Source organism: Elephas maximus, chromosome 12, assembly GCF_024166365.1.
Source record: "Elephas maximus indicus isolate mEleMax1 chromosome 12, mEleMax1 primary haplotype, whole genome shotgun sequence".
Taxonomy (NCBI): domain Eukaryota; kingdom Metazoa; phylum Chordata; class Mammalia; order Proboscidea; family Elephantidae; genus Elephas; species Elephas maximus.
In genome coordinates, this window is record NC_064830.1 from 91,867,153 (window position 1) to 91,892,987 (window position 25,835).

At 52.1% G+C, this 25,835-nt stretch overlaps 2 protein-coding genes across 2 annotated transcripts; both read right to left on the reverse strand.

Annotated features, from left to right (window-relative positions):
• Positions 1-7,717: 7,717 nt before the first annotated feature.
• Positions 7,718-12,357, reverse strand: SPACDR (sperm acrosome developmental regulator). Its single transcript, XM_049903851.1, has 3 exons — positions 11,034-12,357; positions 10,349-10,759; positions 7,718-8,162 (listed from the first exon to the last, which is right to left on the reverse strand). The coding sequence occupies exons 1-3, from the start codon at positions 11,085-11,087 to the stop codon at positions 7,929-7,931; spliced, it is 699 nt and encodes a 232-aa protein (XP_049759808.1). The 5' UTR covers positions 11,088-12,357; the 3' UTR covers positions 7,718-7,928.
• A 148-nt stretch (positions 12,358-12,505) lies between these two features.
• TSC22D4 (TSC22 domain family member 4) lies at positions 12,506-23,464 on the reverse strand. The gene is made up of 5 exons (XM_049903850.1): positions 22,797-23,464; positions 21,300-22,323; positions 18,909-19,075; positions 13,628-13,676; positions 12,506-13,208 (listed from the first exon to the last, which is right to left on the reverse strand). The coding sequence occupies exons 2-5, from the start codon at positions 22,059-22,061 to the stop codon at positions 12,999-13,001; spliced, it is 1,188 nt and encodes a 395-aa protein (XP_049759807.1). The 5' UTR covers positions 22,062-22,323; positions 22,797-23,464; the 3' UTR covers positions 12,506-12,998.
• Positions 23,465-25,835: the final 2,371 nt, after the last annotated feature.

Sequence of the window (25,835 nt, forward strand, 5' to 3'; positions counted from 1 at the left end):
AAATAAGTGCATGTCAAACTGGTGACATCTGAATAAGGTCTGTGGATTTTATCAATATCGATTTCCTGGTTGTGATATTGTACTATAGTTATGCAAGATTGTTACCACTGGGGGAAACAATATGAAGGGTATACAATATCTCTGTGTTGTTTCTGACAACCGTATGTAAATCCTAAATTATTTCAAAGTTAAAAGGTAAAAAAAAAAGAATAGAGGCCTAACTCAGTTAAATATTTGCAACTCATATCATAGATGTTGTTATCTGCTGTTGAGTCAGTGTCATGGATTGAACTGTGTCCCCCAAAAATATCTGTCAACTTGGCTATGCCATGATTCCCAGTATTGTGTGATTGGCCACCATTTTGTCATCTGATGTGATTTTCCTATGTGTTGTAAATCCTATCACTATGATGTTAATGAGATGGATTAGCAGCAGTTATATTGATAAGATCTACAAAATTAGATTGTGTTTTAAGCCACTCTCTTTTGAGATAAAAAAGAGAGCAGCAAGCAGAGAGATGGGGGGGACCTCATACCACCAAGAAACAAGAGCCAGGAGAATACCACATCCTTTGGACCCAGGGTACCTGCACTGAGAAGCTCCTTGACCAGGGGAAGATTGATAACAAGGACCTTCTTCCAGAGCTGACAGAGAGAGAAAGCCTTCCCCTGGAGCCAACGCCCTGAATTTGAACTTGCAGCCTACTAGACTGTGAGAGAATAAATTTCTCTTTGTTAAAGCCATCTACTTGTGGTATTTCTGTTATAGCAGCAGTAGATGACTAAGACAGTCAACCCCCAACTCATAGGGACCTGATGCACAACAGAATAAAATGCTGACCAGTCCTGTATACCTGCGCCATTCCTATGATCAGTTGTGGATCGTAGGGTTTTTATTGGTGGATTTCCCTGAAATATAAAGAGCTTCTAGACATCAATAAGAAATTATAGCAAAAACAAACATGTATATAGCACATAATATGTGCCAGGCACTGTTCGAAGTGTCTTCCATGCATTAATTTAGTAGATCTTCACAACAATCCTACATCATCTCTACATAGCTAATAAGCGGTAGAGCCAGCATTTAAAGTCTCTGGCTGTCTGGCTCCAGAATGCAGGCTCTTAAGCTCTATGAGTCTCTAGAAAAGACTCACAACCCTAGAGTCGAGGAAAAACAACTGGCTTTTAAACTTTGGGGAAGAGAAAGCAAGAGAAGGATGGTACCCCCACCCCCTGCCACCCCCAGATCAGCCTTCTTACATCCTCATCTGTTCCAGATTTGGGCAAAGCCAGTCCTGCCACACCTCAATTGGGCCAGTACTCAGACTCCTCCTTCAACACAAAAGAACAAGCCATGTCTTCCAAAACCTGTCCTGCAGCCACCGGGGAGAAAGAAAGGCAGGCAGAGGCCATGCCTCAGCTTCAGCAGGGAGACAGACCCCAGCATGCCTGATTAAGTGAGCAGACAGCTGTGGGGCAGGTGAGCACAGCATCCCAGGCTCCAGCAAGGAGAAGATAGGCAGCTCCAGTAAGCAGCCAGGGGACAAAGAACCCAGCATAAGGCCACCAGGAATGCCTGCTCCCAGACTTGAGGCCTTCCCAGTGTCTTGGAAAAACTCCAGCCTCTACATCCCCAAGCCCTGGTAAACCATGGAGATATCTCAGAGAGCGAGGTACAGACAAAAGAGGCTAGCTCAGCTTCCTGGGCTCCCAGAAACAGTCCTAGAGACTAACCCTTCATTTGACGGGCTACTGTGACTTCTTCCTTCAAATGCTGCCTTGGTTAGCTAGTGCTGCTATAACAGAAATACCACAAGTGGGTGGATTTCACAAACAGAAATTTATTTTCTTACAATTGAGGAGGATAGAAGACTGAATTCAGGGCACTGGCTCTAAGAAAAGCCTCTCTCTCCCCTCTCTGGGGGAAAATCCTTGTTTCATCTTCTCTAACGTTCTTCTCAGCATTTCTTGGAGATCTCCACATGGCTTCCATCCTTTCCCCATTCGAGCTTCCTTGCTTCTGTGTCTGATCTGCTCCTTTTATGTCTCAAAATTGATTAAGACTTAACCCTACACTGATATGGCCTCACTAACAACAAAGAAACCCCTATTCCCAAATGGGATTATTTCCACAGGTATATTAAAAAAAAAAAAAAAAAACCATTGATGTGGAGTCTATTCCAACTCATAGCAACCCTATAGGACAGAGTAGAGCTGCCCCATAGGTTTTCCAAGGAGTGGCTGATAGATTTGAACTGCCAACCTTTTGGTTAGCAGCTAAACTCTTAACCACTCTGCCACCAGGACTCCTTCCATAGGTATAACCAAAAAAAAAAAAAAAAAAGCCAAACCCATTGCCATCGAGTCAATTTCAACTCATAGTGACGCTATAGGACAGAGTAGAACTGCCCCCGTAGGGTTTCCAAAGGGCGCCTGGTGGATTCAAACTGCCAACCTTTTGGTTAGGAGCCATAGTAGCTCTTAACCACTGCGCCACCAGGGTTTCCTCCACAGGTATAGGGGTTAGGGTTTACAACACATATTTTTGGAGGACACAATTTAATCCAGAACAGATGCCAACCAGGTAGAAAATGCCAGTCCTACAGTCCTACACTCTTTCCCTCTCATTAACCTCAGTCGTGCCACACCTGAGAGGAAAATGGGAACAAGTTAAAATATAACTACAGAAAACCCACAAATGCATCTATGTACACACAGCTATACACACAGCACACCTCTGCTGTGTGTCTGGGCATAACTCCAAGGCCAAGGCCTTAATTCCTGTGCACACCTCTGTTGTGCCTTAAATACCACACCCGCAGATAGGAACCCTCAGCATTACCCTGCCTGAGCCCAGCTCCCCTCTCCCAAGGCTCAAATACTAAGTGGGATGAGGCAGAAGGGGAGGCAGAGGCATGGGTAGGAAGAAGCTCTAGTCTCCAGGACTAGAACTTTGTGTCTGAGTCGGGGAAGAGGAACTGTTCCAAGGTTTAAGCAGAAAAGGTTTTACTTAGGGAAACTCAGAGACAGCTTAAGAAACAATTCACTTTGGACTGCTAGGAACAAGGTTGAAGGAAGTTGTGTGTCCTCAAACCCTGGACTATGAGGTGGACAAAGGAAACCCAGGACTCAAACCATAGTTTCCGGAAGCTGGCAGGGAAGCAGAGTAATCGGATGGTTCAACCCTAACATTTTATTTGAAAAAACTAAAGTTCAGTAGAGGAAGGTGACCCTCTCAAATTCACACAGCAAAGTGGTGGCAACACTGGGACGAGCACCCAGCTCTCTGTACTCTTTGTCAAATACTCTTCCTCTTACTTGCTCCACATGGCATTCTTTAAAAAAAAAAAAAAAACTCCCAAAATGGTTGCTGGTTGGAACCACAAGACCGCTGGTTGGATTGTGCTTTCCACACTTCTGGTGAGGTTTACTTTCCAGTTCATTCAGCACCTTCTATGTGCTAGGCACTATTTTAGGCCATAGGGATAGTAATCATAAACCATAATTCATAATAGCCATTATCATAACAATAGCAGCTAGCATTTATTTTGCCCTTATGTTGTGCCAGGCATCATCCTCATGACAACCCTATGATACAGGTACTACTACTATTATCCCTGTTTTACAGATGAGGAAACTGAGGCACAGTTTACACATGCAGAAAGTATTAGTTTAAACCATTTCCCATGCTCTTAACTACTACGTTTCACTGCTGAAACGAGGATAACTAAGACAGCTGGTTTAAGCAGGAGAGTGACATGTTTTGCAGCATGGTCAATGGATTGTAGGGGTCCCAGGGAAGAAGCAAGAGAAAAGATTTGAAATTTTCAGGCAATCTGATGACTAATGGAGGAAGAGGGGTATGTGGGGCAGGACTAGTGAGAAGCTAGAGCGGATCTGGGACCAGCACTCTCACGTTGCACTCTACACTCCCAGGACCCTCTCTCTAATAGAACGGGTGGTCTTTAAAAATAAAGACCCTTCCTAGCTAGGCCCACCCATAGCCCTACCACTTTTACCTTATGAAATTGGGCAGCCTTGGGGGGAGGGGATGGCGGAGTGCCTGGGGTTGGATGTGGAGGGGAGGGATGGTATCTGAGGTAGGATTTTTTCTCAACACCGTCATCAGGAGGAAACACTGGTGGTGTAGCTATGTCTGCTAACCAAAATGTGAGCAGTTCAAATTCACCAGGTGCTCCTTGGAAACTCTATGGGGCAGTTCTATTCTGTCCTATAGGTTTGGTTTTTGCGGGGGTGGGGGAGTCATCAGGAGGCAGATTTTTTTCTGCCCAAGGCTCACTCTGTTGCCTCCCCTACTGCTCCCTACCAGCAGAGAGCTGGGGTGGGTATTAATCCCCCCTCCCTAAATCTATACCAAAGGAGATCCTGCATGCTTCTTCTTCCAAGTTGGGAAGTTCCTCCTCAGGTCTCACCACAATCCTTCTCCAGGGCTCTGGGCTGAATTACTTGGGTGTACTGAGATCTCTAGGACAAGAAAGTTCTATGGACCTTCCTTCCCCTTCAACCCCCACCCCCCACCCCTGCTCCTTCTTCTCCTGGAAATCTCCCTGCCCCCTCTAGGCCAAGCCCAGACAGGACTTCATGTCTGGAGAAGAAAAGCGGGGGTGGGATGTGCCAGCAGCTCCCTTGGCTGCTGGCTGAACTCATCTTCTTCCTTTTCCCCCTTCCCACTCCCAAGATGCTCAAGAAGCCCAAGAAAAATGAGAGCTGTATTCCACAAGCCCATAGTCTCAAGCCAGGACTGGCGCCTGGGCCTGCAGCTACTTGCAAGGCTATTTACTAGTGATCCTCAAAAGCCCAACCTTCACCCTACCATACATACCCTTCTCTCACAGAAAACTTAGGCCCCCAGGAGGAAGAGGAGCTGGTCTCTAAGGAGTCATAAAAAAAAAACCCAAAAAACTAGGAGGGGCTGATTCTGGATCTTAGTGAGGCACCACTCCAAAGCCCTGCAACCTATTAAACCTCAGAGTTCCTGGGACACAAAGAGTGCACCAATGGTGTTCAGTCCCAGAACAGTTCCTGGCACATAAGGGGGACTTGATGAATAATTGGTGATTGAAAGCTCCAGAAATGAGCTACTGTACATCAGTCTGATTTGCGGCCCCACCTGAAAACAGGCTTTGACTTTAGGCTAAACCCAGAACTGATTTCCAGTGAAGTCACTTCATTCATCTATTGAACACCTCCAAGGCAACATGCCCTGTGTGAACTAGACTCATTAGCTGGAGGAATAAAAGCTGCATGACCTTAAACATGACCTTTCTGTCCCTCGGTTTTTCCTCTGAAAAATGGAAGCAATACTTCATCATAAAGCTCTTGAGAATTACATAGAATAAGACTTATACAAATAGTCATGTTTTGTGCCGCTAAATCCATTCTGACTCATAGCAACCCTACAGGACAGAGTAGAACTGCCGTAGGGTTTCCAAGGGTGTAATCTAAACAGGAGCAGATTGCCAGATCTTTTCTCTGGTGAGTGGCTGGTGGGTTCTAACTGACAACCTTTCGGTTATAGTTAGCAGCTGAGCACTTTAACCATTGTGCTACCATGGCTCCTTAAAAATTGTCATTAAAAAAAAAAGAAACATTGCCGTGGAGTCTGTTCCAACTCATAGTGACCCTATAGTACAAAGCAGAACTGCCCCATAGAGTTTCCAAGGCTGTAATCTTTATGGAAGCAGGCTGCCACATATTTATCCTGCAGAGCCGCTGGTGGATTCAAACCACCAGCCTTTTGGTTAGCAGCCAAGAGCTTTAACCACTGTACTACAGGGCTCTTTAAAAAAAAAAAAGAAGAAGAAGAAGAAAATACTCATTTAAAAAAAAACGAACCTGTTGCCTCGAAGTCAATTCTGACTCATAGCTACCCTATAGGACAGAGTAGAAGTGCCCCACAGGGTTTCCAAGGAGCACATGGTGGATTCAAACTGCCAACCTTTTGGTTTGCAGCCAAGCTCTTAACTACTGCGCCACCAAATAAATGGTGGGTGATGTTAGTGTGGTTTTAAGTATTGAGGGGCAGATGGCTAATAAACTCAGGCGTTTCCTCCTAGGCTCAGGGTAGGGAGCTGTAGGGAGGGGCAGCTGTGCTGCTTGGGACTCCTGGGAAAGGTTATGTGGATTCCTTGCAATGGGGCCTTAAGGGGGGGATTTTGGCTGACTTTTCGAGTGAATTGCCTGCCCTGTAGCTCCATCACTACTCCCTTGCTTTGCTCAGGCCACTCCCTGCAGCTCACAACTAACGTCTCTTTGAGCAAGCTCTCTTCTCTTTGAGCACAGTTACCTTCTCCCTGTGCCCTCTCCCTTACCCGGCGACCTTTGCTGCCCTGCCTCCTGCTCTTTAGGCTCGGCGCCCTGCTGCCATCCCTTCCTCCTTCCCTAGCCCCACCTCCTTGCTTACCCCCGCCACCTCTAAGTCCTATGAACTGTCAAATTCCCGAATTTTCCTGTCAGTGAAATTTCTAGTCAAATATTCCTGTCTTTTTCGAGGGAGCCACCTCTGCACCTTCCAGGGGCTAAACCGCAGAGGGGACTCCTGGCTCCATGGTCACTCTGTTTTGCCAACCCCCTATCCCCTCCAAATCGCCAGACTCGGATCTGGCAGTTCGTCCAGCAGCCCGCAAGGCCGGGTACCCTCCTCTGAGTGGGTGGGGTCAGCCAAAGCCCCGCCCTCTCCGCCCCTCACCCCCACCTCTTGGCCTAAGGTGGGCAGTCTCCGTGCGCGCACCGCGTCGCCGCCGTGAACCCTGGGAGGTGTAGTTTTCGACCGCTCTCGGAAGAGGCGAGGGTGGGCAGAGTCTGAGTTCCTCGCTAACACTTAACTTTCTAGTGACCCTGATATGCGTCTTCGGTCCCACTGAGCCTTGGGACGACCAAGCCCAAGTGCGCGGGAGACACAGAGCTGTGCGCTGGCTTTTGGAGGCTGGCGGTTTCCAGCCTTTGATAAGTCACATAATTTTCCCAGTCTCAAGTGACCCATTGTAAATACCTTCCTTGTAGGATTGTTAGGCAGAGCTGCTGGCTCGGGACCTAATACACAGCAGGTCCTCAATAAAAGGGTGCTGTTTTAGTTTTTTGGTACTAACCTTTTGGAGCCCTGGTGGTGCAGTGGTTAGAGCGCTCGACTGCCAACCTAACAGAAAGGTGAAACCACCAGCGGCTCCGCAGGAGAAAGATGTGGCAGTCGTTTCAGTAAAGACTTACAGTCTTAGAAACCCTGCGGGGTCGCTATGAGTCGGAATGGACTGGCAGCAGTGGGTTTTTTTAGTGGGTACTAACCCAAAGGTTGGAGCTTGGAGTCGGCCCAGAGGTACTTCGGAAGAAAGGCCTGTCGATCTATTTCTGAAAAATCACTCATTGAATACCGTATGGAGCACAGTTCTGTACTGACACACATGGAGTCACCATGAGTCCTAACTTACTCAGAGGCAGCTGGTTTGGTTCTTTTGTTTGATTGCTATAGCTATTAGCCTGGCGGAGTTGCCAAAGGCAATTGAGCCCCTAGAAGTGTGGGGGGACCTAGAGCTGGAACCTGTTGATCCTGCCCCTTCCCTAGACCCACAGGTTACTCCCACAGAGTTGGGTTCCCACCTCAGGTGCCCCTTCCTGTCCCATTCCTTGACCCATGCAAGCTCCCCTCATTGCCTCTGGCCATCCACAAACACACTCCAGATCTACTCAGAAATATCTGATATTTATTTCCCAATATTTTTGATAATTTTTTACAAATTGAATAAATGAAATGAAGGGGAGTATGTGGGACCCCAGGCCTGGCCTTGGGCTCCCGATCAGAGGAGACATGAAAATTTCTCCTGACCCACATCTCTTGGCCTGCTGCCCTGATCCCTCCTATCAACCTCACCTGACAGTGAGGTGGGGGCTTTCTGAGGGTCTGGGGATGACCCCTAGAGGGGGCTTTGGGCATCCTGTTTCGGGCCCATAACTGGGTCAGGTTGGTGGCCTGTGTGGGTCCGGATGTGGCGCCGTCTCCGTCTCTCCTGCCTGCGGGCCAACTGACGCAGTTGTTTCCGAATGGCCCACAGCACCAGGTACACCTCTCGAAGCATCTCAGCCTCCGGTGACTCCAAAGGGGACCCAGTCTTTATTTGGGAGGCAACTGAGGCAGAACTCGCAGATGACTATAACAAAGAGAAAAGATGAGTGTACGTGTAAGTAGCTTAGTCTGGGGAGAGACCACTGGACAGAATAACCTATGGATAAACAGCAAAGGGCCAGTCTGATTCCACCTCCTCCATCAAGCTCAGCCCAGGCACTACCTTCTCCAGGAAGCCTTCTCAGACTGCAGTAGGTGCTACTCTCGTTTTTTTTTTTCCTGTCATGCTACGTCTCATACACGATTGGTTCCACGGACTCATCTGCTTTCTCCGCTAGAATGCAAGCTCCTGGGAAACAGGGACTATGTCTGATCTACCTTTGAGTCCCTGCTCAGGACTTCATGAAAATGAAGGAGAGAATGACAGCCCAACCTCTCTCCTGACCTCACCTCCAGGTCTGTTTATCCCATGGGCTCTAAGACATCTCTACATAGATGCCCTACCAGCATCTCAAGTCATCTTGTCCTAATGCCCTAAACTCATTACCTTCTCCCCTAAGTCTGCTCTTCATCTTTCATTCTCCACCCCAGTGAATGGGTTCCAGCCTACCCTGACTTCTGTCCCTCTCCTTCTTCCCATCACCCCCATCTAATCAACCACCCAGCCCATCAATTCCACCTCCTAAATATTGCTCAGATTCATAACCTGTTCTACCTGATGACTCTACCCCAGTCCAGGCCACCCTTATTTCTCAGCCTGGACTGTGACAGCCTCCAGTGGATCTTGCTGCCCTCTCCTTTTGTCCCTTCTGAGGCTCCCCTACAGGGCAGCCAGATGAGATTTTTTTTTTTTTTAATGTAATAATACTTTGTTCAAGGCCAAAATAAGCTGATTTGGTAGTGACCTAGACATTTAAACTTTTATTTTGAGATAATTGTAGATTCACACGCAGTTGTAAGAAATAATAGAGATTTTGTGTAACATTTACCAAGTTTTCCCCAATGGTAAAAACTTGCAAAACTATAGTACAGTATCATAGTCAAGACATTGACATTGATACAATCCACTGATTTTCTTCAGGTTTCCCAGTTTTACTTGTACTCATTCGTATGTGCTTTATCTATTTTATTACATGCTCAAGTTCATGTATCCAATTACAACAGTCAAGATACAGAACATCTTCACAGGATTCCATCCTGTTGCCCTTTTATAACCACATCCATCTACCCCAACCCCTGTTCTCCATTTCTATAATTTTGACATTTCAAGAATGATATATAAATAGAATCATATAGTATATAACCTTTTGGGATTGGTTCTTTTCACTCAGGATAATCCCCTTGAGAGTCATCCAAGTTGTTGCATTTATCAATGGTTTGTTCCTTTTTATTGCTGAGTGGTACTCCATGGTATGACTGTACCAGAATTTAACTATTCAGCCATTCATCAGCTTGAGGGACATTTGGGTTGTTTTTGGCTATTGTGAATAAAGCTGCTAAGAACGTTTGTGTATGGATTTTTGTGTAAACATAAATTTCCATTTATCTGGGATAAATACCCAAGAATACAACTGCTGAGTCATATGGTAGCTGCGTGTTTAGTTTTACGAGAAGCTACAAAATAGTCTTCCAGAGAGGCTGCACCATTTTACATTCCCACCAGCAATGTAGGAGTACAGGTGAGCTTTCTAAGTCAAAATCCGATCATTCACTCCTCTGCTTAAATGTTTTCAAGAGCTCCCGTTGCTCTTAGGATAAAAATACAAACTCCATAATTTGGCCTACCCACCCTGCCTTGTACAAAATGCCCTTGGCTCCAGGATTGCTTCCACTCCGACCCATACACCTTGGGCCAGTGCCCCCGCCCCTCCCCCCCTACACACACACACCTGCTTTTCTCTTTTCATGAACAGCTCCTCCCACCCCTCCACTCCAGGCTAACTCTTTCAGGTTTCAGCTCCACCCTGTCTTCAGTTAGGGAAGCTTTCCTTGACTTTCTAGGTCTGGATGAGATGCCCAACTCTGGGCTCCCACAGCCTCCTGTACCACCTGTGTCGCACTCTTATGACACTGAACCAACAATGTATGTTATCTTGTCTGTAGTCCCCTAAGACTGGGTAACTCTTGTTCACTCTTGTATCCTTGGTGCCTGCCTCAATGCTTGGCATTTAGTAGAGATACAGGAAATAATTGAACAAGTGGATGGAGGGAGGAATGAGTCATTGGAGGTTGGGGAAGGGAACTGTTGGGAACAAGGGGAACGGTGCTGACCTTCCAAGAGCACATCTGCCAGCCAGTCTGCAGAGCTGAAACCATGAGTGTGGAGACAGACTGGGCGGCTGTCTGGGGCAGTCGCAGCAGGGATCGGCCCCTATGGCCCAGCTCCGTTCCACCTGTTGTCTCGGCCAACAAACAGGGCTCAGACACTTTGGGGGATTCATCCGTCTCGGGGAACTCATCCTTCTTGGGGAACTCGTCCACCTTGAGGGATTCATCCATCTTGAAAAACTCATCCATCTTGAGGGGCTTAGCCTCTTTGGGGGGCTTGACTTCTTTGGGGGTCTCAACCATCTGAGAAGGCTCAGCCATTTTCAGGGGCTTCTCCATCCTTTTCAACACATTTTTCGTGGAGTCAGCGTGTTCGAGGACGGACAACTTAGCTTTCTTTCTCCAAGACAAAATCTGTGAACCAAGATATGAAGAGCAGAGACATCAATCAACAGAAAGGAAGACACAGAGACCTGAGATTGGGGGTAGTGAGTTTCATGGCCTTCTTCCCCACAACACCTTCCCCAACTGTCTGTATTTTCCTCCCTCTCTGTCTTGTTTAGCCACAGGAGGCAAGGAGTGGTGGGAAGGTAGGTTGGGGTGGGGCGGACTGCTATGACCTAGGGGTCAATAACAACCACCTCTCATCCCAGCACATCAGGAGGACAAGGGAGTCTCTGAAACTCACCCAGCAAGAAATCTTTCGCCAAACCCATCGGAAGAACTTCACGACCACAGCCATCTCTCCTGATATGATGACCCCGAAATAGGGGGCAGAGCCAACAGTTGGTACAGGCGGGGCACAGGCTTCAGGTCAGTGGCCACCACCCAAGTGGTCTTGTAGGAACTGAGGAGCTTCAAGCACAGCAGTGAAGAAAGAAATAGGGAATCTGGGGGAGATCTTCCTCCAATGATTCATTCTAGGCCTTTCCTCCCCTCCCTGGGACAGGGAGAGGAGTCAAAAGTGGATGAGAACCTAGAGTGAAGAAGAGTTCTAGACCATTGTGAGAGCCTGCTTGGCCTCGACCCCAACCCCCGAGGACCTTTCAAGACCTAGGAAGCCAATCCCTTACGCCCTTTCACTCTTCTTTCCCCATATTCACAGAAGAGAAACTAACATTACCGAGTGTTATGTGCTAAGCATTTTCCACATACTATGTCATGTAAATGGAAACCCTGGTGGCGTAGTGGTTAAGAGCTACGGCTGCTAACCAAAAGGTTGACAGTTCGAATCCACAAGGCTCTCCTTGGAAACTCTATGGGGCAGTTCTACTCTGTCCTATAGGGTCACTATGAATCAGAATCGACTCGACAGCAACAGGTTTGGTTTGGGTTTTTTTATGTCGTGTAATCCTCACAACAGCCTTTCAGGGGAGGTATCACCGTCAGTGTCATTTTACTGATAATCTGAGATTTGGAAAAACAAAAAAACCTGTTCCAGGTCATAAATCTAGGGAGCTGTAGGACAGGTCCGTCTCCAGGGGTTCAGCTTTGTCCCAGTTCCCTCCAGTATGGGTCCCTTCTGCACATTCCCAGGGTCCTTCTAAGGCAGAGCTGCTGCTTTCCTCCTCTTCCCCACTAGATGGGGTCCTTCTCCCTACCTGCCTCTACTGCCACCTAGGCAAAGGGGAGAGCAGGGAGGTCCTGGGACTAGAGCCAAGGCCCTCCAGGGAGGGGCCTGCTCACCCACAGGGCCTGTCCTCAGCCAGCTGAGGGTGGAAGCCACGGCGGCCAGCCAATCCTGGCGAGGGCACCATGTGCCCAGGGAGCCTGGCCTACACCCAGCCCCAAGACAAGCAGCCTATTCAGGGTCCCTCGCCCCGCCCCCAAGCAGCCACCCGGATCCAGCCCGCAGAGGGGACACGCTGGGAAGCTGGGGGTGGATCCTGCACAATCACCAAAGGCCTCATTGTTTCCCTCTCCCCACTTAGCACGTGGGCAGACCCCCCCTCCTCTGCCTCTCCTCCCGTCCCTTCCCAGGACCCGGAGCTGCTGGCTCCCTGTTCCTGCATCTCCATCTCTGCCAGCCACATTAAACCTCCCCAGTCTGGACAAGCTCTCCAGGGGGGCTCACAGCCTTGGTCTCTTCTCCTGCGAAAGGAAACTACCAGCACAGGACCCCAGTCTTGACACAAGCAAAGAGATGCCAGCCCCCAAATTCAAGTTTCTTCAGATTTTTTAATTATAATTATTATGTTAATAACAACCTGAACCCCAGACTTCCAGATACTGTCCGTACTCCCTCCCCTGAGCCAAGGACAGGAGGCACTGCTCAGGAACAAGGTGGGGGGTGGGTGTCTGCCAGGGAGCCTCCAACTCCCCCAAGCCATCTCCTGCTGTGGGTCCCAGAACACTGACACCAAGGGAAGGGGAGGGGGGAGGGTGGGATTCCTCATGGAGGAGGGCTCCATCTAACACCCCATCCTGTAGTCTTCCCTCTTCCATCAAGGCCTGTGGACACCCTAGCCCAGGCCCTGGGGACTATGGGAAGATGGGGGTAGGGTTAGGGGACCGGCCGATACTGAGCCTTGAACTCCCATCCCCAGGGATCAGGAGGCATTAAAGCTGCATAGGAAGAGGGGGCAGGCAGCTGGCACAAGGCCTGGCAGCCGTGGCAGCCCCCAAAGGCACATTGTGAGGGAAGGGAGGCCGCTCAGACGGAAGGCCCATTAGGCGCAGGGGGCCCGAGCCGTGGGACTCCTGAGGAGGGCAGCTGGGCCAGCTGCTCGGGGCTGGCCAGGGCACGCAGCAGTCCGTTCTCCTGCTCCAGTGCGGCATTTCGCTCGGCCAGCTCCCGGATCTGCTCCTTCAGCACCTCCACCTCCTCCCGGACCGCAAACATGAGGTGGGATTTCACCAAGTCCTGGGGACCCAGGGACAGGCAAAGCGTCGGGCTCCAGGCCATCCCAACCTCATCCCCTGCCCAGTGCCTTCCCGGCCTGTGTGTGAGAGACTTCCTGCTCCCAAGTGATGAAGGGTACACTGGGGAAGAAGCAAAGCAGGAAAAGGGCAGGAGGGCAAGGACACAGGAACACAGGTAGTCAGGGCTCAAGGGCAGAGATAGGGGGCCAGAGGCCAGGTCAAGATCAAGAGAAGTCAAGGGTTCTGGTGGAAAGCATCCAATGGAATCCAGCTGGAAGCAGGTTGAAGAGCTGGGGGTTAGTAATTCCCTAGTAATGAAGAGTGCGGCAGTGAGGCAGAGGGACAGCTAAAGAGGGCAGGTGCCTGAGCATCCACACATAAGGAACCCGGATCTCCTGGGACCAAGATGTCTTCTCTTACCATGGCTTGTTCGATCTTGTTGTCAATGCCAACCAGGCTTCCGGAACCACTGGAGAGACAGGGAGGTGAGAGATGAGGAGAAGGAGCAGGCACCAAGCCAGGCCAGGACACCTCAGTCCCCGCCTACCCAGGTGCTTCTCAGAGCAGGCTCTGGCCTCCACCAAGGCCCCTTCACTGTAGCCTCCCACCCACACCCCTGCCCGTACCTGTGACAGTAGAGAATCAGGGAGAGGAGTGTTTTGTCCATCCCCCGGCGGGGTAAGGGCCGCTGCCCAGGCCCCCCGAGGCCCCAGTGGGGTGGGGGACCAGATGCCCCTCGGATGGGGGATGCTCCCCGAGGGGAGCAAGGGGAGGAGACACAGCCCCTTTTTCGGGGTGGCCCTGGAGCCATCCCTACCACTCGGGTCTCATAAGATGATACCAGGGACTTGACAGAGACACCCAGCTGGGCCATCCCTGAGGGGAAAAGGTCCTTGGGCCACCCAAAGAGAGCGGGCTGTGTCAGAAGGAGTGCCTGGGGGGCTCAGAGCCCCCCGGGCAGAGCAAGACCTGGCTGATGCCAGGCAGGCAGAGAGGAGACAGTGCGTTGGGGGTGCTGGTCTGAAAGATATACACCGCCCCCCAGGGCCAGGCCTGGCTGCTATTGGCTCCTCAGGGACACGGGGACCCCCCCCCCCCACCAGCTCCACGGTGGGCGGGAATTCCCAGACACGGTCAGTGCCAGTGTCCCCTTCTCACCCTGGCACCAGTCCCAGAGTGGAGAGGAGGGGGACAGCTGAGGGAAGTCAGCTGGTGGCCCAGCTCTGGGGAGGGGCCGTGGGACAAGAGCCTGGGGAGGGGTGTGAGGGTGAGGGACAACCTGGCCCTAGGAGACCCCACCTCTGGACTAACACTGGCTGCCCTCAGCACTTCTCAGCTGGGGTGTGAGAAACAGAGTAGGGGTGATCATGGGGGAGGAGTGGGGGAGTTTCTGACATGGTTATGGTCTTCCTTGAACTCCAAACACCCCCCCACCTAACACGAAGCCTGTATCATGAATGACCTGAGGCCTGGGCCATGAGGTGCCCCACCTCCCATGGTGGGGATAAGGAGGATGAGAAATGTTACCACGGCAACAGAAATAGAAACCAGAGCCCTACAAGCCAATGACAGCCTTGGAACCTGGCTCTGGGGTCTTGGAGGGAGCCAGGGCTTGAGAGGAGGTGGGAAGGCGAAGCTGGAGGTGGGACATTGGGAGTAGCAGCAGGAGCTTTGGCAGAAGAAAGCTGGGAGCTGGATGATACGCAGGGGAGAGCAGGTTCTGCCTGCAGTTTGCTAAGTGGCCACCAGAGGTCGGCCAGGCCTGACAACAGCCACCAGACCACTGGGCTCCCAGTCCTAGAGCCTGGCTCTCCTTCAAGCCACCCTCTCCATGGCCCCAGGGCCTTCACAGGCCTTTGCGCCCTGCCCCATCCATCCTCCATGGCTCTTTTTCCTCACCACTCTCTTCCCATGGCTCACAGTCCCCCCTCACCCCAGCTTCTGCCTCTGCCCCACTTTGGGCCCACTGTATTACAGAATCCTGCTCTCCAGCCCCCAGCTTCACCCCTTTTAGACTGGGGGCCCCCAACATGCTGCATCCCCTGCCCTTGTGCTCCCTTGTCAAGCTCCCCTCCTGGATGACAGCTCTAACTTGCTTCTCTGTGGGGGGACCAGCACTCAACTCAAGGTGACCCTTGGATGAGGCCCTGCAGCCAGAAGGGAGCACAAGGGAGCTGGGGATTTTCCATTTCCCGCCAAAGCTCTGGGTGCAGAAGGCGCTGACAGGTGGGGGCCGGAGTAACCAAGGGGGATGGCCAGGCCTGAGAGAGCAGGACAGGGTGGTTGGGGAAAGGACACCTGCAACTCCTGGTAGGGAGGGAGAAGGCAAGTTTAAGAGCAGAGGGCAAGCCAGCCAGCTGGAGAGAGGAAGCAGTTTTCAAGCTCTTTCAATCTATGACACTGTTCCCTAGGACAGACAGAGACCCAAGAAGGGCACATTCAAAGGACTAGGAACACTGGCCTTGTTTTGGTAGACACTCGGGTAGAGACGCCAAGTAAGTTGTTCATTCTTGCCAGAAATAAAGGAATAATATAACAGTAAACATTTGTTGGCTGATAGATGACTATCTCCTGTTTGTCTAGCGCTTTAGAGTTTTTGAAAGCACTTTTCCACTATCACACTTTAACATTCACACTTCAAAGGGCCGGGACTCGAACAATGAAGCCTTCCCTTTGAGAACCCCTGAGTCAGGGACTATGGGCACTGTTGGAATTCCTGGGCAGGGTCAGAAGCAGGAAGCTTGGGGTCAGGTGGAAGGGATCAGTCCTCACAAGCCCCAAAATCAACTGTGTGTGAAGTAGAACTGCCATCTTCTGGAAAACCATCATGACCGTGACTACAAACGTGAGTGGTGCCCCCTAGAGTTGAGCAATGTGTGCCCTGCACAAATGGGACCTAGCCCTGCAGGACTCTTGGGTCCTGGGCAAGGACAGCCCTAGAAGCTGGCCTTCCTCTCTGAAGGTCAAATGAAATAGCCTCAAAATGAGGATCAGATGAAGCAGCGAGACCTCTGGGAGAGGTGGGTAGGTGCTGATCTTGGGGACAGAGGCTGGCCCTGCTCCCTCACTGTGTTCTAAGGAGCCCCCAGGGCTTGGGCTTGAGGCCAACAAAGTGGCATCCGGCTGTCCTGTCCACACTCCCTCCCGGATCTGTGGTGCCTTTGGGGTGGAGCCAGGCAGGGAGGAGGGCTGGCTCTTTGCCCCACTTGAGAGAGCTGTCCCTGCTTCTGTCCTGGAGAAAAAGGGCATCCTAGAGACAGTTGACTCCCCCTGGGTTGCCTCCCTGTCTCCTTGTGAGCCACAGGCATCTCAGTAGGACAGTAGAGAGACCTTGGCTTTGAGGTCAGACCCAGGCTCCCATTCTAGTCCTGCCACTTACTAGCTGGGTGACCTTGGGCAAATTTCTCTAAAATCCTCCTTCTGAGTCTCAGCTTCTTTATCTAGAAAGAGGAGATCATGACATTGCTTTTAAGATTTGGTAAGAGAGTTTGCACCTAATTTAAAGGATGAATACCCCACCACAGTTGCCATCAAGTTGATTCTAACTCATGGCAACCCCATGTGTGTCAGAGCAGAACCGAGTTCCACAGGATTTTCAATGGCTGATTTTTCAAAAGTAGATTGCCAAGACTTTCTTCCAAGGAGCCTCTGTGCTAACCTTTTGGTTAGCAGCCAAGCATGTTAACAGTTTGCACCACTCAGGAACTCCAAAGGATAAATAAATGTACCTCCTTCCCCACCCCGCAAAGTCCCAGGGATCCATTCTCTATAATGCCTGGATCCTGCAAGTTGGCTATTCATCCACGCACTCGTCCACCCACCCATCCACTCACTCATCCACCCACCCATCCACTCGCTTATTCAGATCTTTACCAAGTGCCTGCCATCTGCTCGGGGCCACGAAGGTTCTTACGACCCAGAAGTAGGTGAGCAGTCTGAGTTCACCAGGTACCCCCTGTTCTCCCATCCCCAGTTACAGATTTTGGGATTGGTCCAGCATCCCCAACTCCCTGTCTGGGATCCATGCACTTAACATCCAGAGGAAAGCGAGCTTCCATGCCACGTGGACCTTGTTCCCCTGCCAGCTGCAGGCCCCCAGAGGGATGAGGTGGGGTCTACACACCCCATTCCTGGGGAGGGGGGTAGCCCAACCAAAACCCGCTGGCCCAGTAGGGTGGGGCAGAAGGGGCTGGGCTGGGCCAGAGCGTGGGAGCCCTGGAGCTGAGAGCAGGGTAAAGTGGAGGTTGGGAGCCTGACCGGTCAGACTGGGGTGTGTGGAGGGGGTGGGAACAGAGGGAGGGAGGGGATATGCCAAAGAATAAAAGAATAGAGCTGATGAGGCCTCTAGAGGCAGAATCCTCTAAGACAGAGAAAGCAGGAGGTTGGGCTAGAAATCAACAGGGGTGGGGGAGGGACAGTAGCCCTCTTGCCAGGGAACCTCCCAAGTAGGAGGGGAAGAGGGTGGGAAGAGCTGAGAATAGCAGCAATGGGGGCAGGTGACTCTCCAGGCCCTGGCAGACCTTACCCCTCTCACACATTCCTGAGAGCTGGGAGTCCAGAAGCTGCCTGGCCCTGCTTGGCTTTGCCTATTCTCCACACAGCCCCCCACCAGCCTGCTGGCCCTCTATCCCACTGTCTCTGGGCCACCCCATTCTCTATCCTCTCCTGTCCCTGCTCCCTCCAATGCCTCAGGCCCTTTTCTTTTGTGGGACTCGGTCTCTGTTTCTAGGGGGGTGAGGCCTCATCAGGGGAAGCCAGAAAGGAGGGACTCCCATTTGGAATAGGTCCCTCCAACACCTACTCACCCACTCACTTGCTAAGTTTCACCCCTTAGTGCCTTCCAAATAGGAAGTCCCTCCCTTTGAGGGCCTCAAACCGGAAGTCCCACTCCCCACTCCAAAATAAAAGTGGCAACTCCCTAGTCCTTCTCCCTGGTTCCTATCAGTCCACAGCCAGAAAGGAGCAGCCTAACTATCTGACTCAAGATTTCATTCCTCCCTTTTCAGCTTGCTGACATTCTTATGTTGAAACTTGGCCCTTGAAAAAGGAAGTTCTGCCCACCCTGCAACCAAACAGGCCATTCTCTCCCAAAGTGCAACCAGCCTGCTCTCCTACTCCTTCCCTGCTCCAATACAGCCATCCTCTCCACAGCTCCTCACAGTGTTTCTACCTCTGCCTGTTGGCCACATTTGCTCAGGGAACAAAATCTTAGGGAATTGCTTTCTTGGTACCAGAAATCCTAGGATCCTAAAGCAGTCCATACAGACTACAAGGTGTTACTTCTAAAGGCAGAAGTCCCATTCCCTTCATTGGAAAGGGGAGAAGGAGGTGGGAACTGGGAGGAGACTGATTCCTCAGTCTTGGCTCCAGCACATTTGCCCATAAGTTCTTAGGGTTGGCCAAATGATCTCCAAATCTGCAACAGCTCTGGAATTTGACAACAATGACTCCCTTCAAACTCTAAAAAAGTCTATGACTTGACAGTCCGAAGCCAGGGAGTCCCACCCAGCTCTATCCACAGAGAGGGAGTGGGTCCCAAATCAACAAATTCAGTGGTTATGCCCAGGCCAGGCTTCTCTGTTTAAGAAGTCCTCTCCAATCTCAACTTAGGGGAAGAACACTTACCAGGCAGTTTCATGCAGCTACCCCAGGTGCTGGGTGGGGAGCCTAACTTCACATCCCACCATATGAAGCCACCTACCTATCATCATCACTGTCCAGGTGGCCACTGATGGCCAGCATGGACCGGGCCAGGCTGAGGCTCTGGGCTGCCGCTGCTCCAAAGGGGTCCGGAGACTTGTGAACCAGACTGGAGTCAGGGAAGAAATAGAGGGCTGGGGAGCTTGGGTGGGAGTCGAGTTGGGGCACCTGGAAGCAGACAAATAAGGATCGTCACATTGAGAGAAAGGAACCTGCCACCTGACAACTGGCTTCATAGTCTTCCTCCCTCTCTCCCAAGGACCCAGGAGTCCTGCCTCTGCAACCCCTCTCTTCCAGCTCTGGGTGAAGGCATTGGGCAGTGACTGGAAGCAAGGGAAAGTGTCCATCCTGAGGACTGGGGTGAGTGGCATTCATTACATCAGGTACCAGAGAAGGGCACCCTTCCTCCAGGTAAGCCAGGACCCCTAACTGGAAGCTAGTCAGAGAGTCTTTTGTAACCTGGTGTCTTATTGAGGCTCAAATGTCCCTTCCTCAGAGAGATATTTCCCCCATCATCCGCTAGTCCACTTAACTATTTTAACACTACCTGAAATTGAAGTATTCATTGTATTTCCCCTGATAGAAGGTAAGCTTCAGGGGGACCAGGGTTTCTAGTTGGTTTAGTATCTATTTGCAGAATGAATGAATCTTCCAAAGCTGATCCTCCCTGCCACTTCAGCCTCTCCCCTCAAACCTCTCAGAACCCACGTGAAGTTCTGCTTCTCCTTGACCTTGTGCATGCATACGTGTGTGTGTGTGTGTGTGTGTGTGTGTGTGTAAGGGGGGGAGGTGGTTTTGGAGACAGGGAGAGGTGGAGCCTGGGCGTAGACCCACACAGCCCAACAGGCAATGGGGGCGGCTGCAAAAGGGCGGGGGCGACAGGAACAAGACGCCTCTGTGAGGCCCTGGGAGGCCCCAGCTTCTCGGAAAAGCCAAGAACAGAGAGTCCAGGGTGGTTAGCGGGACAGAGCAGAGGAAGGAGGCCCAGGTGCTGCCCTGGCTCTCTGGCCCTCCTCTCCCTTCCCACCTCTGCTAGTGGCAACTGACTGAGAAGAGGAACGGGGGACCGTAGAAAGGAGACCAGGCTTTTAAACGGGAAAATAGTTACACAGCTTCAGCAGGAAGGGATCAGGACTTGGAAGTTGGGAGCACTTCAGAAAGAGGGAAAGGGTGTAAGGACCGAAGGGAAGCTCAAGCACAGCTAAAGGAGAGCAGAGGCTGGGGGTAGAGGGGGCTTGCTTTGGAAGAAACAATTTTGAAGACAGGGACCAGTGAAGAGCATCGACTCCCCTGAGGTAGGAGCTGAATGGAAGAGCTCAAGAAAAGTAAGGGGGGGATGTGAGAGATGTACGCTTGAGGCCAGGAGGGGGTGGGGGGAGCCGGTCCTGACCAGTCCTGACAGGACCCAGACATCCAGTCTCAGGTTATTTTTGTACTGTGGTTTGTGCCCAAGGCCAGGAAGGGGGAAAAGTTCTCATCTTCACACTCCCTGCCTTTCCTCCAGCAACCCAAGGTGTTATTTTCTCCTCCAGGACAGAAGTATACAGCCCCCACATCCCTAGTTGCCCCCCCCCCAGGGACCCAGGCATCCTGGCCTCCCCCTGGTTTGTTCCTCTTTTGGAGACCGGAAGCAGAAAGAGCAGATGACTTAACTCTTTCTCAGCTGCTTTCCACCTTCTCCCAAGGAAGGTAGCACTCAATGGTGGCCACCCCCTGGAGAGACCTACGGAACTGGGGGTGGAGAAGGGAAACTAGCAAGCCCCCTATTCCTATAATGTGCCCCCGAACCCAATTCTTCAGGAAGAGAAACTTGACTTTATTCATAGATGAAAATGGGGCTCAGATGGGGGCTAGTGGAGAAGACAGAAGACCCCACATGCAGAATGGGGCTGCCATGGAGAAAACGGCTTACAGTGGAATGCTTACTTTTTGCTCCTATCCCCCAAAACCCTGGAAGCTCCTTCCTCAGAGGCCCAACTGCCCAGCCCTACTGGGGCCTCCACCCTCAACTCCTGGAGTTGGGGGGAAGGAGTGAGACCAAGATAAGGTGAAGGCCAAAGTGAGGAAGCCACAGAGAGGTGGAGAGGCTAGAACTGGACCACAGAGATGAGGGACAAAGGCAACAAATTAAAACCAAAGGGATAGAAAATGCAGAACACAGTGGAGGGGGAACCTGAGAGAAAACAAAGTGCGGTAAGGAGTAGGAATGGACCTCAAAGTGAGGTGGCAGGAAGAGAAAGGAGAGGCTACTGAGCAGATAGAGGATAATGGAGTGAGGACGGAAGGCAGTATGGAGGTGGAGGCAGGAGGCCCAGGATGGAAGTTAGGCCAAGACTGAGATGGATGAGCACTGCCCCCCAGGTGTCTCCTTCACCCTGGGACCTGCTCTTACCTGCCCTGTCTCCTCTGGAGCCACCAACTCCATCCTCAGCTGCAGGGCTCCATCATTCCTTCGGGACAGTGGAGGAGTCCCCGCTGCTGAATTCCTAGGCTCCACTTCCACCCTCAGGGAGGGCAGGGGGGTGGGGGCCCGGGATGTGCCCTCGCTATCCCGGGTCCCAGGCTCTGGGGGGCGCTGCTGGGGCGGGGAGGCCGACAGGGGGGATGTTTCCACCATTGCCTTGCCGGTTACCGCCATCTGGCCCAGCCCTCTGGTTAAGGAGCGGGCCTGAGGTCCGGGTGAGGTGGGGGGCGGGCGGAGCCAGGAGGTGGGGCCCTGAGACAGGCCTGGCTGTGGGGTGGGGGTGCCCAGGCCCAAGCTGGCCACCTCCAACCTGGAATCCAATGACCTGCCTCCAGTGCCCCCCGAGGCCCCTCGAATTCCCTCCAGTAGGCGGCCGAAGTTAGGGGGCTCCAGGTCTCTATCGTAAACATCCACACACGTCCACCGACCTCGGCGATAAGGCTCTCCCAGACCCTGGGGCAGCTTTACCACCCGGAAACGGGAAGCGGGGGCCCCAGGCGGTGGGGAGCCGTTCCGGGGGGTGCCCTTGCCCCCTGGCTCAGGGTTGGGCTCCCCGTTGGGCAGCCGGAGTGGGGGCCTGGTGGGGGCCGGTGGGGTAGGGGAGTCTGCACCCCCCGGGCTCCCTGGGCCCTCATAGTCCGTGGTGACGCTGGTGATTTGGAAACTACTCTTCTTCTTGCCCCCACTCATAGTCCCTGGGACTCAGGACTAGGCCGAGGTGGGCGGGGGCGGCTGGGGCTCCTCGCAGAGGCTCAGGCGCCCCTGGAACAGGGAGGCCACATGGCGGGGACATCAGAGCCCCTGGGGACATCTGGGTCCGACATGGCAGGAGGGTCTTGGGGAGCTGGGGGTGCCTGGTTGGTGAAGGGAGAACAGGGTAGGGAAGGGGGGGTGGAAAGGGCAGGTTTTTCCTGCTGCTGTCGCTATCGAACTCCACAGCTGAGTTTGCAAACTGGAAAGAGAGAGAGAGAGAGAGAGTGAGTGAGGGAGTGTATGTGCCTATATTGTGTGTGAGAGAGAGAAAGCAGTGGGCAGGCCACCTCTGGGGCTTCCTCTCTGGGGAGCATGATGTGGGGCGGGGGGGTGGGGAGGAAGGGGAAACCACCAGAGACCCAGAGACAAAGAGTCTGGCAGAGATGGCAGAGATCAGAGCGCGGAAGGCTGCGATCCCAGAGGGCGCACGGAGCAGGAAGAGGCAGACATGCCCCAAAGTTTGGCACTTCTTGCCTTGGATTACAATTCACAGGGCCCGAAAGTCCCTAAGGCAAGGGCTCCGTGGCCCAGGTGAACAGAGGTGAAGCAGCTCCTCGGCCTGGCCTCAAGACCCCATACCAGCTCCCACATCCAGGGGGCTGGGGCCGCCAAGCATGCCCTGCCCCCCACCCCTACCCCCGCCCCAGCGCCCCGCCCAGCCCAGAGTCCTACCTCTCAGGCCGAGCTGGGGGTCCTGGCTAAGGTGTCAGGCTGTCCTTCCCCTGGTGCCTCCGGCCCCCACAGCGCCGAGAGCAGGCGGCGATCACAGGCTGCCCAGTCCTCTTCGGGGGCCGCACCTCACCCCACAAGGCATCTCCGGGGAAAGTTTGCTCTCCAGAAAAGCAAGGAACCTCTAGGATGGAGCCTAGGCTCGGCCTCTGAAGCCCCAGGCGTCTCCCAACCAATTTGGGAGGGGGCGGCTCGCCCGCCGCTCTTCCAAATGGAAAGCCTCCCCCTGGGGCAGCTGGCGTCGGTGGTCTTGGCGAATGGCTGTCCCAAGTCTCCTCCCGCGTGGCAACGCTGGTTCTGTCTCTGCTCCTCAGCTCCTCTCGCTCTTGGTCTCTGTCTTTCCCCTTCTGGGCTGTTGACAACCCCCACACCAGGAAGTCCTGCCTCCTCGGGCCTGCTGACTGCTTCTCTCCTCCGCCTCCTTTCCCTCTTCCCCCTCCCTTCTTCCCTCCTTCCTGGGGCTCCCGGCCACTTGGCCGGGGGCCAGGCCTGCCACAGCCGCCACGGCTGTTGCAGTTGCTGCTGCTGATCTTGGGGCCCCAAACAGGCTCCCTTAACCCCACACCTGCTGGGCCCGAGCCCAGCTCTTCCTCGGAGGGAGGGGCTGTGGAGGGCGGAGAGAAAGGGGAGGAGTTTGCAGGGAGGCGAGGGATTCCCCTACTTGTAGGCAAGTGCGGGCATTGGCCTACAGACACACATAAGAGTCGGAAGGAATACACCAGGCACTGTATTGGGTGCCTGGTACCCCATAAAAAAAAAAAAAACTCATAAGTGCCTAGTAAAACTTATGATGCTGCTGTAGCTGTTACTAGTTGTAACTTTTTTGGTCTTCACAGTAACTGTATGAGGAAGGTACTATTAATCCCCGCCCCCCCTTGTTTTAAAAAGTATATTAAGGAAAATTGCAAACATGTACAAAAGTAGAGAACAGTATAATGAGCTCCCATCATTCTAGTTTAAGCAATTATCAACTCACAGCTAATTTTGTTTCGTGTCTACCCACCAATATCTTTTGTTGTATTTGGCTCGAGTATCTAAAATCAAATGCCAGACATCATATATCGCCCTTCTTAGATGTGGAAATTAAGACCCAGGAGGTTCAAAAAGGCTGTCAGTGGTAGAGCAGGGACACCACATACTCAGGTGTGTCCTCGGCTAGCCCCCAAATATAAAAACATGCACAGACACACAGATGCAGGTGCTGACTTGCACTTTCTCTCCAATTGCTGGACACACGTGTTTATACACACAGTCACCCACACAGATGCATCCCTGGCTGGTCAGAAGCATAGACTCCCTCCCCTACCGCTAATCCTTCCTACCTCTCTGAGGTGTAAAGAATGGCTTTTATATGGCCTTTCTAAGGGCACGGTTTTGTAAATCCCACAGAACGATTGGCTAGAACTATGCAAACTCAATGATTTATGGTCTACTGAGGTGATTGGCAGCTTGTGGTCCTGATGGGAGGGTCATTTGTTGAAATTGACATAGGCTCATATAAAGAGAGCCCTGGCAGCTGTTGGCTACTAACTGATAGGTCAGAGGTTTGAAGCCACCAGCTACTCCATGGGAGAAAAATGTGGTAGTCTGCTTCTGTGAAGGTTTACAGCCTTGGAAACACTATGGGGCAGTTCTTCTCTGTCCTGTAGGGTTGCTATGATTTGGAATCCACTGGATGGCAGTGGATTTGGTTTCTGGTTTAGGCTTATATAAGGGTCAATCCCACAGAGGTTCAAGAAGAATCTGGAGCACAGTACATCCTTTGAACCAAGGACCCAGGGTCCTTGCACCAAGAACCTCCTAGACCCAGAAGAAAGAACTGTAACACTGAAGACAGTGAGAGACAGGCAGTAGGCTTGCTGGCCCACTGAGCAATAGCTGAGCACCTTTGAGCAGGACGCCTGTCCGGGGAGCCAGAAGAACTGTAAAGCTTACTTGTGCAGGGCAAGAGAGGCCTGAGTATGCCCTGTACAAGGGCTACACACACTTCCCACCCCCCTTGAGCAGTGTGGCAGGAGCCACACAGGCCCTCAGACAGTGCAAGCCTGGGTGGTATGGTGAGAGCCAGTGGCAGAGACTTAGAAGGGCCCAATGGCCATCTGGGGTCTTAAACGCTAGCAAGCAGCCATCTAAGAAGCATCAATTGGTCTCAAGCCACCTGGATCAAAGGAGAATGAAGAACATCAAGGACACAGGTAATTGCGAGCCCAAGAGACAGAAAGCGCCACATGAACCAGAGACTACATCATCCTGAGACCAGAAGAACTAGATGGTGCCTGGCTACAACTGATGACTGCCCTGACAGGGAACACAACAGAGTACCCCTGAGGGAGCAGGAAAGCAGTGGGATGCTGACCCCAATTCTCATAAAAAGACCAGACTTAATGGTATGAGACTGGAAGGACCCCAGTGGTCATGGCCCCCAGAGCTTCTGTTGGCCCAGGACAGGAACCATTCCTGAAGCCAACTCTTCAGACGTGGATTGGACTGGACAATGGGTTGGAGAGGGATGCTGGTGAGGAGTGAGCTTCTTGGATCAGGTGGACACTTGAGACTATGTTGGCATCTCCTGCCTGGAGGGGAGATGAGAGGGTGGAGGGGGTTAGAAGCTGGCGAAATAGACATGAAAAGAGAGAGTGGAGGGAGAGAGCAGGCTGTCTCATTAAAAAAAAAAAAAAATTTTTTTTTTTTTTTTTGTCTCATGAGGGGGAGAGTAATTGGGAGTATGTAGCAAGGTGCATGTAAGTTTTTATGTGAGACTGACTTGATTTGTAAACTTTCACTTAAAGCACAATAAAAATCATTAAAAAAAAGAAGAAGAAGAAGGGCCCAGTGGCAGAGGCTTGGGAGATCCTGTGCAGGGGTCTTCCCACCAGAGAGGTAAGGCCCAGCAGCAGAGCAGAAGCCTCCGGCAGGGCAGTGTGGTGGTGGATGTAAAAACAGCGTCTGACTTGAACCACAGAGCGCCTGCCCAGCGACATA

Excerpts from the sequence above, each read along its gene's own strand:
- SPACDR (XM_049903851.1), bottom strand. The coding sequence starts at position 11,087 with ATGGCTGTGGTCGTGAAGTTCTTCCGATGGGTTTGGCGAAAGATTTCT. Across the intron at positions 10,760-11,033 it reads GGCGAAAGATTTCTTGCTGG|ATTTTGTCTTGGAGAAAGAA; the intron begins GTGAGTTTCAGA and ends CTTGGTTCACAG. Across the intron at positions 8,163-10,348 it reads GGCAGATGTGCTCTTGGAAG|TCATCTGCGAGTTCTGCCTC; the intron begins GTCAGCACCGTT and ends TCTTTGTTATAG.
- TSC22D4 (XM_049903850.1), bottom strand. The coding sequence starts at position 22,061 with ATGAGTGGGGGCAAGAAGAAGAGTAGTTTCCAAATCACCAGCGTCACC. Across the intron at positions 19,076-21,299 it reads CTCCAGAGGAGACAGGGCAG|GTGCCCCAACTCGACTCCCA; the intron begins GTAAGAGCAGGT and ends GTCTGCTTCCAG. Across the intron at positions 13,209-13,627 it reads ACAAGATCGAACAAGCCATG|GACTTGGTGAAATCCCACCT; the intron begins GTAAGAGAAGAC and ends CTGGGTCCCCAG.